Source organism: Pseudophryne corroboree, chromosome 2 (assembly GCF_028390025.1).
Source record: "Pseudophryne corroboree isolate aPseCor3 chromosome 2, aPseCor3.hap2, whole genome shotgun sequence".
In the NCBI taxonomy this organism is placed as follows: domain Eukaryota; kingdom Metazoa; phylum Chordata; class Amphibia; order Anura; family Myobatrachidae; genus Pseudophryne; species Pseudophryne corroboree.
Genome location: NC_086445.1, coordinates 247,308,530 through 247,323,797, shown reverse-complemented (window position 1 = coordinate 247,323,797; position 15,268 = coordinate 247,308,530). Strand labels below are relative to the sequence as shown.

General features: G+C 45.8%; 1 protein-coding gene across 1 annotated transcript in view; it reads right to left on the bottom strand.

Moving 5' to 3' along the window:
- PA2G4 (proliferation-associated 2G4) overlaps positions 1–15,268 on the bottom strand; it is a 153,892-nt gene that overhangs the window by 36,018 nt on the left and 102,606 nt on the right. The window contains exons 8-12 of the mRNA XM_063952627.1: positions 9,218–9,296; positions 8,590–8,723; positions 7,917–8,011; positions 879–1,006; positions 308–361 (exon numbers count right to left, since the gene is read on the bottom strand). Coding sequence (XP_063808697.1) covers positions 308–361; positions 879–1,006; positions 7,917–8,011; positions 8,590–8,723; positions 9,218–9,296 — 490 coding nt within the window. The remainder of the gene's footprint in view (positions 1–307; positions 362–878; positions 1,007–7,916; positions 8,012–8,589; positions 8,724–9,217; positions 9,297–15,268) is intronic.

Genomic DNA, 15,268 nt, shown 5'->3' with positions numbered 1-15,268 from the left:
GGAGCAACTCTTTCTAAGCGTATAAGACGCTGTTTCTAGTAAGAGTATAAGATTAACATAAGAAAGCTTAGGGCTGCTAAAAAAAACAGCAAACCTCTGACCATGGTCCGGCTCCTGCCGCACCAAAAAAAACGTATTTGCCTGAGCCAGTGGGTGGGGATATATGGACGGGCCCGTTGCATCCTGGGAGGCCAGAAAGCTTTGATCGATTGGTGCCAATCCGCTGTCGCTCCATCATATCCCATTGTTATCCTGTGGATAACCTGTGAACCCTGCCGGAGGGGGATAAAATAAATAAAAAAATTACCTTCTTTTTTTTCTTTTTCTGAGTCTTCCGACTAGCTGAACTTTGCAGAAGTGCCTGAAAAGAAAACCATCTGGTTACAAGAAGCAAATTCTTTGTACATCTATTAATAAACATTTTTGCAAACAAAAAGGTTATATCGGACTACTATAGCATCGTTTTGGATTTATTAGCCGGAAATTGTAAGAATGTGGTGACACATTGATATTACTAGTGTGCTCTTCCACTGTAAATAGGTCTGTAATTGTCAAATACAAGGATGGAGTGCACATTACAGAGATACACCTAACAGGTAAACAGCCTATCCCCCACAGACTCGCACAAACACTGTTTCCAGGACCACAGAAGTTCCTCATCACACAGCAAAGGTATCCATGGCTCGTACAATAAAAAGGAGTGGTAAATGCCTGGCAATGTGACCATTCAAGTCACTGGAGAGTTTTGGACAATTCTGTTCTACCAGATGTGGAAGGTGTTTAAAATACAGCATGTAGACACCTCACGTTTTATGAAATCATTCTTACAAGCAGGTAACATTTCTTAGACTATGCCAATACCAGAAAAGTGTACCCACCTTCAGCTCTGTATCCTGCACCTCAAGTTCTGATTTGTACACATCTGGTTCAAAGGGGCCACTTGTTATTCTCATGGGCCCATTAGGCATCAAGAGAACCGTGAACTTGAATTGTGCAACATATTCTCCTGAGAAGGGATGATTAACAAAGGACCATTTACATACTGCAAATAATGCATAGCTTATAAAAAAAATAAGAATTTACTTACGGATAATTCTATTTCTCGGAGTCCGTAGTGGATGCTGGGGTTCCTGAAAGGACCATGGGGGGGAATAGCGGCTCCGCAGGAGACAGGGCACAAAAAGTAAAGCTTTACGATCAGGTGGTGTGTACTGGCTCCTCCCCCTATGACCCTCCTCCAAGCCTCAGTTAGGATACTGTGCCCGGACGAGCGTACACAATAAGGAAGGATTTTGAATCCCGGGTAAGACTCATACCAGCCACACCAATCACACTGTACAACCTGTGATCTGAACCCAGTTAACAGCATGATAACAGCGGAGCCTCTGAAAAGATGGCTCACAACAATAATAACCCGATTTTTGTAACTATGTACAAGTAATGCAGATAATCCGCACTTGGGATGGGCGCCCAGCATCCACTACGGACTCCGAGAAATAGAATTATCGGTAAGTAAATTCTTATTTTCTCTATCGTCCTAGTGGATGCTGGGGTTCCTGAAAGGACCATGGGGATTATACCAAAGCTCCCAAACGGGCGGGAGAGTGCGGATGACTCTGCAGCACCGAATGAGAGAACTCCAGGTCCTCCTTAGCCAGGGTATCAAATTTGTAGGATTTTACAAACGTGTTTGCCCCTGACTAAATAGCCGCTCGGCAAAGTTGTAAAGCCGAGACCCCTCGGGCAGCCGCCCAAGATGAGCCCACCTTCCTTGTGGAATGGGCATTTACATATTTTGGCTGTGGCAGGCCTGCCACAGAATGTGCAAGCTGAATTGTATTACACATCCAACTAGCAATAGTCTGCTTAGAAGCAAGAGCACCCAGTTTGTTGGGTGCATACAGGATAACAGCAAGTCAGTTTTCCTGACTCCAGCCGTCCTGGAACCTATATTTTCAGGGCCCTGACAACATCCAGCAACTTGGAGTCCTCCAAGTCCCCAGTAGGCGCAAGGCACCACAATAAGCTGGTTCAGGTGAAACACTGACACCACCTTAGGGAGAGAACTGGGGACGAGTCCGCAGCTCTGCCCTGTCCAAATGGACAAACAGATATGGCTTTTTTGAGAAAAAAACCACCAATTTGACACTCGCCTGGTCCAGGCCAGGGCCAAGAGCATGGTCACTTTTCATGTGAGATGCTTCAAATCCACAGATTTGACTGGTTTTAAACCAATGTGATTTGAGGAATCCCAGAACTACGTTGAGATCCCACAGTGCCACTGGAGGCACCAAAGGGGGTTGTATATGCAATACTCCCTTGACAGCTTCTGGACTTCAGGAACTGAAGCCAATTCTTTCTGGAAGAAAATCGACAGGGCCGAAATTTGAACCTTAATGGACCCCAATTTGAGGCCCATAGACACTCCTGTTTGCAGGAAATGCAGGAATCGACCGAGTTGAAATTTCTTCGTGGGGCCTTTCTGGCCTCACACCACGCAACATATTTTTGCCACATGTGGTGATAATGTTGTGCGGTCACCTCCTTTCTGGCTTTGACCAGGGTAGGAATGACCTCTTCCGGAATGCCTTTTTCCCTTAGGATCCGGCGTTCTACCGCCATGCCGTCAAACGCAGCTGCGGTAAGTCTTGGAACAGACATGGTACTTGCTGAAACAAGTCCCTTCTTAGCGGCAGAGGCCATAAATCCTCTGTGAGCATCTCTTGAAGTTCCGGGTACCAAGTCCTTCTTGGCCAATCCGGAGCCATGAGTATAGTTCTTACTCCTCTACGTCTTATAATTCTCAGTACCTTAGGTATGAGAAGCAGAGGATGGAACACATACATCGACTGGTACACCCACGGTGTTACCAGAACGTCCACAGCTATTGCCTGAGGGTCTCTTAACCTGGCGCAATACCTGTCCCGTTTTTTGTTCAGACGGGACGCCATCATGTCCACCTTTGGTATTTCCCAACGGTTTACAATCATGTGGAAAACTTCCCGATGAAGTTTCCACTCTGCCGGGTGGAGGTCGTGCCTGCTGAGGAAGTCTGCTTCCCAGTTTCCATTCCCGGAATGAAACACTGCTGACAGTGCTATCACATGATTTTCCGCCCAGCGAAAAGTCCTTGCAGTTTTTGCCATTGCCCTCCTGCTTCTTGTGCCGCCCTGTCTATTTACGTGGGCGACTGCCATGATGTTTTCCCCACTGGATCAATACCGGCTGACCTTGAAGCAGAGGTCTTGCTAAGCTTAGAGCATTATAAAATTTACCCTTAGCTCCAGTATATTTATGTGGAGAAAAGTCTCCAGACTTGATCACACTCCCTGGAAATTTTTTCCTTGTGTGACTGCTCCCCAGCCTCTCGGGCTGGCCTCCGTGGTCACCAGCATCCAATCCTGAATGCCGAATCTGCGGCCCTCTAGAAGATGAGCACTCTGTAACCACCACAGGAGAGACACCCTTGTCCTTGGATATAGGGTTATCCGCTGATGCATCTGAAGATGCGATCCGGACCATTTGTCCAGCAGATCCCACTGAAAAGTTCTTGCGTGAAATCTGCCGAATGGAATTGCTTCGTAGGAAGCCACCATTTTTACCAGGACCCTTGTGCAATGATGCACTGACACTTTTCCTGGTTTTAGGAGGTTCTTGACTAGCTCGGATAACTCCCTGGCTTTCTCTTCCGGGAGAAACACCTTTTTCTGGACTGTGTCCAGAATCATCCCTAGGCACAGCAGATGTGTCGTCAGGATCAGCTGCGATTTTGGAATATTTAGAATCCACCCGTGCTGTTGTAGCAGTATCCGAGATAGTGCTACTCCGACCTCCAACTGTTCCCTGGACTTTGCCCTTATCAGGAGATCGTCCAAGTAAGGGGTAATTAAGACGCCTTTTCTTCTAAGAAGAATCATCATTTCGGCCATTACCTTGGTAAAGACCCGGGGTGCCGTGGACAATCCAAACGGCAGCGTCTGAAACTGATAGTGACAGTTCTATACCACGAACCTGAGGTACCCTTAGTGAGAAGGGCAAATTTGGGACATGGAGGTAAGCATCCCTGATGTCCCGGGACACTATATAGTCCCCTTCTTCCTGGTTCGTTATCACTGCTCTGAGTGACTCCATCTTGATTTGAACCTTTGTTAAGTGTTCAAATTTTTTAGATTTAGAATAGGTCTCACCTAGCCTTCTGGCTTCAGTACCACAATATAGTGTGGAATAATACCCCTTTCCTTGTTGTAGGAGGGGTAATTTGATTATCACCTGCTGGGAATACAGCTTGTGAATTTTTTCCCATACTGCCTCCTTGTCGGAGGGAGACCTTGGTAAAGCAGACTTCAGGAGCCTGCGAGGGGGAAACGTTTCGACATTCCAATCTGTACCCCTGGGATACTACTTGTAGGATCCAGGGGTCCTGTACGGTCCCAGCGTCATGCTGAGAGCTTGGCAGAAGCGGTGGAAGGCTTCTGTTCCTGGGAATGGGCTGCCTGCTGCAGTCTTCTTCCCTTTCCTCTATCCCTGGGCAAATATGACTCTTATAGGGACGAAAGGACTGAGGCTGAAAAGACGGTGTCTTTTTCTGCAGGGATGTGACTTAGGGTAAAAACGGTGGATTTTCCAGCAGTTGCCGTGGCCACCAGGTCCGATGGACCGACCCCAAATAACTCCTCCCCTTTATACGGCAATACTTCCATGTGCCGTTTGGAATCTGCATCACCTGACCACTGTCGTGTCCATAAACATCTTCTGGCAGATATGGACATCGCACTTACTCTTGATGCCAGAGTGCAAATATCCCTCTGTGCATCTCGCATATATAGAAATGCATCCTTTAAATGCTCTATAGTCAATAAAATACTGTCCCTGTCAAGGGTATCAATATTTTTAGTCAGGGAATCCGACCAAGCCACCCCAGCTCTGCACATCCAGGCTGAGGCGATCGCTGGTCGCAGTATAACACCAGTATGTGTGTATATACTTTTTATGATATTTTCCAGCCTCCTGTCAGCTGGCTCCTTGAGGACGGCCCTATCTATAGACGGTACCGCCACTTGTTTTGATAAGCGTGTGAGCGCCTTATCCACCCTAAGGGGTGTTTCCCAACGCGCCCTAACTTCTGGCGGGAAAGGGTATACCGCCAATAATTTTCTATCGGGGGGATCCCACGCATCATCACACACTTCATTTAATTTATCTGATTCAGGAAAAACTACGGTAGTTTTTTCACATCCCACATAATACCCTCTTTTGTGGTACTTGTAGTATCAGAAATATGTAACACCTCCTTCATTGCCCTTAACGTGTGGCCCTAATAAGGAATACGTTTGTTTATTAACCGTCGACACTGGATTCAGTGTCCGTGTCTGTGTCTGTTTCGACCGACTAAAGTAAACGGGCGTTTTAAAAACCCCTGACGGTGTTTTTGAGACGTCTGGACCGGTACTAATTGTTTGTCGGCCGTCTCATGTCGTCAACCGACCTTGCAGCGTGTTGACATTATCACGTAATTCCCTAAATAAGCCATCCATTCCGGTGTCGACTCCCTAGAGAGTGACATCACCATTACAGGCAATTGCTCCGCCTCCTCACCAACATCGTCCTCATACATGTTGACACACACGTACCGACACACAGCACACACACAGGGAATGCTCTGATAGAGGACAGGACCCACTAGCCCTTTGGAGAGACAGAGGGAGAGTTTGCCAGCACACACCAAAAACGCTATAATTATATAGGGACAACCTTATATAAGTGTTTTCCCTTATAGCATCTTTTTTATATATTTCTAACGCCAAATTAGTGCCCCCCCTCTCTGTTTTAACCCTGTTTCTGTAGTGCAGTGCAGGGGAGAGCCTGGGAGCCTTCCCTCCAGCCTTTCTGTGAGGGAAAATGGCGCTGTGTGCTGAGGAGATAGGCCCCGCCCCTTTTTCGGCGGGCTCGTCTCCCGCTCTTTAACGGATTCTGGCAGGGGTTAAATATCTCCATATAGCCCCCGGAGGCTATATGTGAGGTATTTTTTGCCAAAAATAGGTTTACATTTGCCTCCCAGGGCGCCCCCCTCCCAGCGCCCTGCACCCTCAGTGACTGCCGTGTGAAGTGTGCTGAGAGGAAATGGCGCACAGCTGCAGTGCTGTGCGCTACCTTAAGAAGACTGAGGAGTCTTCTGCCGCCGATTCTGGACCTTCTTCTCGTTTCAGCATCTGCAAGGGGGCCGGCGGCGAGGCTCCGGTGACCATCCAGGCTGTACCTGTGATCGTCCCTCTGGAGCTAATGTCCAGTAGCCAAAGAAGCCAATCCATCCTGCACGCAGGTGAGTTCACTTCTTCTCCCCTAAGTCCCTCGTTGCAGTGATCCTGTTGCCAGCAGGACTCACTGTAAAATAAAAAACCTAAGCTAAACTTTTCTAAGCATCTCTATAGGAGAGCCACCTAGATTGCACCCTTCTCGGCCGGGCACAAAAATCTAACTGAGGCTTGGAGGAGGGTCATAGGGGGAGGAGCCAGTACACACCACCTGATCGTAAAGCTTTACTTTTTGTGCCCTGTCTCCTGCGGAGCCGCTATTCCCCCCCATGGTCCTTTCAGGAACCCCAGCATCCACTAGGACGATAGAGAAATAAAAGGATATCCCCAGCATCAAGATTAGAAAGAGGTCTATGCAATTAGGTTGGTTATAATGGAGGCAACCTATGTTGTCACCAGCAAAAAATAAATATATATATTTTATATATAAACTCCCCACCCCCCAATCTTGAAGGCAGTACTCCCCTACAGTTAATAAATCAAACAAACAGGTGCCCTCCAAACAGCCGCCCTCCAAATAGCAGTCTCCTATTATGGAAATGGTGCATAAAGACCAGTCATCGACGCGGAACTCAGTGCATGAAAAGAAAACAGTAGCCAGAGATGTAGCCAACGTTCCAATATTAGAGGTCACATTTTCGTCAGGGCGCCCTGATGAAAATGTGTCACAGCTAACACACAAGTCATCGACGGCGGCACTCCGTGCATGAAAAGAAACCAGTAGCCAGAGATGTAGCCAACACACACTAATAAAAAATAAATATACACACACACATTATATATATATATATATATATATATATATATATATATATATATATATATATAATTTTTTTTTTTTTAAACCTTCCCCATGCGCAGCATCCTACTGAGTATATTTAGATTGGATCTTGTTTTCTTGACAGTCAAATGCAATGATGATCAGCGCTTTAAAGTAGCTTCAGCAACTTACTACTAAGCTTATTCGAAATACTGTTTTGTTTTTATAAAAAATAGATACGTAATGTTTTAGAGTATATTAAACGTATGTTTATTTTACCTGGAGTGTCTTTGTACATTCTCCGAATTGCGCAAACTAAACTACATGACCTACTTATAGTGCATAGCTATACACATTATATATCTTTAATAATGTCTTCTTCAATGTGTAATGAGGTGCCTACTAACATACATACGAACACACACCACACACCAATATATTCCTTTGCTAATCACCTGAGGTTTGTTTTTCAACAAAGCCTTTTTATCTAGGCTAATGCAGAGTGGAACTCAAGTGCGTTTTGCATGCACCACAGCAAAGCACATGCTTCATATGTTGCAGGGCAGAATTATGCGTACATGAAGATATGCCCATTTTCAGATGGTCTATTGTATCAGGGATAATGAACGAAGTGTACAAATACGGTTGGTATGGTCACACATATATACAACTCTACACATGGGCAAATATCCAACTCTGTATCAACTCTTTATACAGTGAAGATTTGTTTTAACTGTAAATGTTAAAAGAAAGTTCCGGAGCCAAACATTTATGTACAAACCAGGCAAGAGCAAGAGAGGAGGCAGGCACATGCACAAAGCCCAGTTTAATCATGATCATCTCACCTTCCTTTTCATATAGTACATTGAAAGGCTGGAGGAGCTCATGCTTGGCGCACTCCACCACACCCATTCGGGCCTTCTTTTCATCTTCAAATGCCCTACGGAAGATTGAAGACCAAAATTAAACAACTTTCATACAACTTAATTGTTCTACAGAATGAGTTCCCTGTGTACAGTGATCATTCTGTGAACACTACACATGAAATGTCTAGGAGAAGCTTTTTTTTTTTGCACTTGAAAACTTAGGAAACACATTGTAGCCAAAAACTTGAAAACTTAGGAAACACATTGTAGCCAAAAACTTGAAAACTTAGGAAACGCACGCAGCATTCCTGGCCAGTACGGATTCATCCTTTCCTACAAGTAAATATTATAGCGCAAGGCTGATGCCATCATAAATAAACGTATAAAAGTAAGCCAAGCAAGTACGCTAGTGCCTGTCGGATCAGTATGACCACACAGTCCTTAATGGGAAAGCTCTGTATTGCTTGTGGTACAAAGCATACTGTAATATGGTGAATATTTGCTTTCTTAATGATTAATAAACTACACCAATCACACTGTATGGTGAAACAGTGTATAAATGTAGATATAGCCAAGGACATTAAGTCTTAGGTTCTTCAAAATTAGCAGTAGTTTCAGTATTCAGGAGGCAGCAGCTATGAGTGAATTATACCTGAGAGTGAATGGCATGGCACCAAAACGCCTCTCAACTTCACTGAAAAAGGCACGGGAGGTTTTCATTTTCAGACCATACTGCTTTGTTGGGTCTCTTTTGTAAATTGTTGTCCTCTGTCCAGCATCCTTTGCCTAATTAATATAAATCAAGAGTCATGTTTGTCTGCCTACAGAGAACAAGGTAATACACAATAAATATGCCGTATTCTTATTATCATCATCCTTTATTTATATTGCACCACAAGGGATCCACAGCACCCAATCACAGAGTACATAAATGAATAATCAAAACAGGACAATAGTGACTTACAGTTGAAGACCATATAAGACAAGTACAGGGTAAATAACTATAGCTGCATCAGCAGATTGACACTGACGAGAAGATCAGCACTTTCTTGGTGCCAGATGTGTAGTTTGAGAATCTCAGACTCACATTTCTTCCCCATTTTGGAGTTTAGCCTGGGTAACTACGCAACCTCTTGGATATGTCTGCATGGTTTCATGTACTGAATTGCTGCCAAATAATTGGCTGATAAGACTATGGCATTCGCATACAGGTGTACCTAACAAAATAGCCACAAAATGTACAAGAAACTTGATGACTTGAATAATTTTACAAATCTTACCTTTCCTTCTCCAGTGCTAATGAGAACATCAACAGCATAAACTTCATGAACTTCAAACTCTGCCTTTTCATGGTCCTTCCTACAACAACAAATACCTGGTAACCAAGATGCCCAACAGAAATGATGTTTAAGAAATGTAACAGCCACCAGGCACAGACTGAATGGTCCCTTAAACTGTGCACTGATGTTGGGCTAGCAGCCACAGGAAAGATATTTAGAACAGACCATAATACTGGTGTTTCCGGTTACACAAATACGTAAGAAACAACCAGTGGCGCAGAAATACATTTTTTATAGCTTCTGCATTAACAGTTAAAACATTCATTATTTTTTTTTAACTTTAAAAGTACATTTTACTGAGAATCTTTAAGGCACAATATTTAAAGCTATTAGGAGTACAGAAACCGTTACTCAGAAATTTGCAGTAAATTAGAAGCTATAAAGATCTCTAGTGCACTATGGATTTATGCTCTATTTTTTTTCTCTCCCTTATGTAAATTAACCGGAGCTAGTGGTAGCACCACAGTATTGGAAACGGGAATAATAAATATTAAAAGAAAATTGCATGTCAACTGGGTGGAGATAAAATGAGACAGAAATAATATTTTGGATTGGTGTATGAATTTGTTTTTATTATTTATTTTCAGAGAGATCTTTTTCACAACATACAAATAAGATAAAAGCAGCATTACTTCCATAGAACAACAATAGTAGTATAAAAGAAAGACAACTAACATTTCTGTTGCTTTATCTATTTTTGCTTCAGCGAATATATTTAAACCATATACTTGCAACCAACGGTGTATGAACACAAGGAAGCAGTGTAATCAGTAGTGAATAATCATCCATTTTTGTCAGGACAAAGGGAAATAGGGATTTTTGTTTAGCTACCGTAAAATCTCTCTGATTCCATCTGGGGGACGCTGCGTCTGTACTGATGGGTTAGAGTATGTGGGGAGCGAGCTTTGGCACAGAACCAATAAAAACGAACTCATCCCCTCTCTAACCCCTCCCATCTTCAGCGTGACTAGCAGATCACCTCAGGTTTAGCAAAGCCGGAAGATGCAGACAGAATATAACCAATAAACCAGACAAAAATACGGGAGGGATCGCAGCGTCTCCCAGATGGAATCAGAGAAAGATTTTATGGTAAGTAAAACAAAAATAAGAATTTACTTACCGATAATTCTATTTCTCGTAGTCCGTAGTGGATGCTGGGAACTCCGTAAGGACCATGGGGAATAGCGGCTCCGCAGGAGACTGGGCACAAAAGTAAAGCTTTAGGACTACCTGGTGTGCACTGGCTCCTCCCCCTAGGACCCTCCTCCAAGCCTCAGTTAGGATACTGTGCCCGGACGAGCGTACACAATAAGGAAGGATTTTGAATCCCGGGTAAGACTCATACCAGCCACACCAATCACACCGTACAACCTGTGATCTGAACCCAGTTAACAGCATGATAACAGAGGAGCCTCTGGAAAGATGGCTCACAACAACAATAACCCGATTTTTGTAACAACAACTATGTACAAGTATTGCAGACAATCCACACTTGGGATGGGCGCCCAGCATCCACTACGGACTACGAGAAATAGAATTATCGGTAAGTAAATTCTTATTTTCTCTGACGTCCTAGTGGATGCTGGGTACTCCGTAAGGACCATGGGGATTATACCAAAGCTCCCAAACGGGCGGGAGAGTGCGGATGACTCTGCAGCACCGAATGAGAGAACTCCAGGTCCTCCTCAGCCAGGGTATCAAATTTGCAGAATTTAGCAAACGTGTTTGCCCCTGACCAAGTAGCTGCTCGGCAAAGTTGTAAAGCCGAGACCCCTCGGGCAGCCGCCCAAGATGAGCCCACCTTCCTTGTGGAATGGGCTTTTACAGATTTTGGCTGTGGCAGGCCTGCCACAGAATGTGCAAGCTGAATTGTACTACAAATCCAACGAGCAATAGTCTGCTTAGAAGCAGGAGCACCCAGCTTGTTGGGTGCATACAGGATAAACAGCGAGTCAGATTTTCTGACTCCAGCTGTCCTGGAAACATATTTTCAGGGCCCTGACTACATCCAGCAACTTGGAGTCCTCCAAGTCCCTAGTAGCCGCAGGTACCACAATAGGCTGGTTCAGGTGAAACGCTGAAACAACCTTAGGGAGAAAATGAGGACGAGTCCTCAATTCTGCCCTGTCCGTATGAAAAATTAGGTAAGGGCTTTTATAGGATAAAGCCGCCAATTCTGACACACGCCTGGCTGAAGCCAGGGCCAACAGCATTACCACTTTCCATGTGAGATATTTTAAGTCCACAGTGGTGAGTGGTTCAAACCAATGTGATTTTAGGAACCCCAAAACTACATTGAGATCCCAAGGTGCCACTGGAGGCACAAAAGGAGGCTGTATATGCAGTACCCCCTTGACAAACGTCTGAACTTCAGGAACTGAAGCCAGTTCTTTCAGGAAGAAAATCGATAGGGCCGAAATTTGAACCTTAATGGACCCTAATTTTAGGCCCATAGACCGTCCTGTTTGCAGGAAATGACCCAGTTGAAATTCCTCTGTAGGGGCCTTCCTGGCCTCGCACCACGCAACATATTTACGCCAAATACGGTGATAATGCTGTGCGGTTACATCCTTCCTGGCTTTGATCAGGGTAGGGATGACTTCATCCGGAATGCCTTTTTCCTTCAGGATCCGGCGTTCAACCGCCATGCCGTCAAACGCAGCCGCGGTAAGTCTTGGAACAGACAGGGTCCTTGCTGGAGCAGGACCCTTCTTAGAGGTAGAGGCCACGGGTCCTCTGTGAGCATCTCTTGAAGTTCCGGGTACCAAGTCCTTCTTGGCCAATCCGGAGCCACGAGTATAGTTCTTACTCCTCTCCGTCTTATAATTCTCAGTACCTTGGGTATGAGAGGCAGAGGAGGGAACACATACACTGACTGGTACACCCACGGAGTTACCAGAGCGTCCACAGCTATTGCCTGAGGGTCCCTTGACCTGGCGCAATACCTGTCTAGTTTCTTGTTGAGGCGGGACGCCATCATGTCCACCTTTGGTTTTTCCCAACGGTTCACAATCATGTGGAAGACTTCTGGGTGAAGTCCCCACTCTCCCGGGTGGAGGTCGTGCCTGCTGAGGAAGTCTGCTTCCCAGTTGTCCACTCCCGGAATGAACACTGCTGACAGTGCTTATCACATGATTTTCCGCCCAGCGAAGAATCCTTGTAGCTTCTGCCATTGCCCTCCTGCTTCTTGTGCCGCCCTGTCTGTTTACGTGGGCGACTGCCGTGATGTTGTCTGACTGGATCAGCACCGGCTGACCTTGAAGCAGAGGTCTTGCTAGGCTTAGAGCATTGTAGATGGCCCTTAGCTCCAGGATATTTATGTGAAGTGATGTCTCCAGGCTTGACCACAAGCCCTGGAAATTCCTTCCCTGTGTGACTGCTCCCCAGCCTCTCAGGCTGGCATCCGTGGTCACCAGGACCCAGTCCTGAATGCCGAATCTGCGGCCCTCTAGAAGATGAGCACTCTGCAACCACCACAGGAGAGAAACCCTTGTCTTTGGTGACAAGATTATCCGCTGATGCATCTGAAGATGCGACCCGGACCATTTGTCTAGCAGATCCCACTGGAAGGTTCTTGCGTGGAATCTGCCGAATGGGATTGCTTCGTAGGAAGCCACCATTTTTCCCAGGACCCTTGTGCATTGATGCACTGAGACTTGGCCTGGTTTTAGGAGGTTTCTGACTAGCTCGGATAACTCCCTGGCTTTCTCCTCCGGGAGAAACACCTTTTTCTGGACTGTGTCCAGGATCATCCCTAGGAATAGAAGACGTGTCGTCGGGATCAGCTGCGATTTTGGAATATTGAGAATCCAACCGTGCTGCCGCAACACTACCTGAGATAGTGCTACCCCGACTTCCAACTGTTCCCTGGATCTTGCCCTTATCAGGAGATCGTCCAAGTAAGGGATAACTAAAACTCCCTTCCTTCGAAGGAGTATCATCATTTCGGCCATTACCTTGGTAAAGACCCGGGGTGCCGTGGACAATCCAAACGGCAGCGTCTGAAACTGATAGTGACAATTCTGTACCACAAACCTGAGGTACCCTTGGTGAGAAGGGTAGATTGGGACATGTAGGTAAGCATCCTTGATGTCCAGAGACACCATATAATCCCCTTCTTCTAGGTTTGCAATCACTGCTCTGAGTGACTCCATCTTGAATTTGAACCTCTGTATGTAAGTGTTCAAGGATTTTAGATTTAAAATTGGTCTCACCGAGCCGTCCGGCTTCGGTACCACAAACAGTGTGGAATAATACCCCTTTCCCTGTTGCAGGAGGGGTACCTTGATTATCACCTGCTGGGAATACAGCTTGTGAATGGCTTCCAATACTGCCTCCCTGTCTGAGGGAGACGTCGGTAAAGCAGACTTTAGGAAACGGCGAGGGGGAGACGTCTCGAATTCCAATTTGTACCCCTGAGATACCACCTGAAGGATCCAGGGGTCCACTTGCGAGTGGGTCCACTGCGCGCTGAAATTCTTGAGACGGGCCCCCACCGTGCCTGAGTCCGCTTGTAAAGCCCCAGCGTCATGCTGAGGACTTGGCAGAGGCGGGAGAGGGCTTCTGTTCCTGGGAACTGGCTGTTTGCTGCAGCCTTTTTCCTCTCCCTCTGCCACGGGGCAGAAATGAGGAGCCTTTTGCCCGCTTGCCCTTATGGGGCCGAAAGGACTGCGCCTGATAATACGGTGACTTCTTATGTTGAGAGGCTACCTGGGGTAAAAATGTGGATTTTCCAGCAGTTGCCGTGGCTACCAGGTCTGATAGACCTACCCCAAATAACTCCTCCCCCTTATAAGGCAATACTTCCATGTGCCTTTTGGAATCCGCATCACCTGACCACTGCCGCGTCCATAACCCTCTTCTGACAGAAATGGACAGCGCGCTAACTCTTGATGCCAGTCGGCAAATATCCCTCTGCGCATCACGCATATATAAAAATGCATCTTTTAAATGCTCTATAGTCAGTAATATACTGTCCCTATCTAGGGTATCAATATTTTCAGTGAGGGAATCCGACCACGCCACCCCAGCACTGCACGTCCAGGCTGAGGCGATTGCTGGTCGCAGTATAACACCCGTGTGAGTGTATATACATTTTAGGATATTCTCCTGCTTTCTGTCGGCAGGTTCCTTTAGGGCGGCCGTATCAGGAGAGGGTAGTGCCACCTGTTTAGACAAGCGTGTGAGCGCTTTATCCACCCTAGGGGGTGTTTCCCAACGTGCCCTATCCTCTGGCGGGAAAGGGTATGATGCCAATAACCTTTTAGGAATCATCAGTTTTTTATCGGGGGAAACCCACGCCTCATCACACACTTCATTTAATTCCTCGGATACAGGAAAAACTACAGGCAGTTTTTTCTCACCAAACATAATACCCTTTTTAGTGGTACTTGTATTATCAGAAATATGCAAAACATTTTTCATTGCCTCAATCATGTAACGTGTGGCCCTACTGGAAGTCACATTTGTCTCTTCATCGTCGACACTGGAGTCAGTATCCGTGTCTGTGTCTGCCATCTGAGGTAACGGGCGTTTTAGAGCCCCTGATGGCCACAAGCTATGTAGCCGGCTGTCTCATGTCGTCAACTGTCTTTCGTAAAGAGCTGACACTGTCACGCAATTCCTTCCATAGGCTCATCCACTCAGGTGTAGACTCCCTAGGGGGTGACAACTCTATTATAGGCAATTGCTCCGCCTCCATCTCATTTTCCGCCTCAAACATGTCGACACAATCGTACCGACACACCGCACACACACAGGGAATGCTCTGATAGAGGACAGGACCCCACTAGCCCTTTGGAGAGACAGAGGGAGAGTATGCCAGCACACACCAGAGCGATATATATATATATATATATATATATACATATACATATACACACACACAGGAATACCACTATATAATGTGCTTTTCCTTTATAGCTGCTGTTATTATCAAACTGCGCCAAATTAGTGCCCCCCCTCTCTTTTTTACCCTTTTCTGTAGTGCAG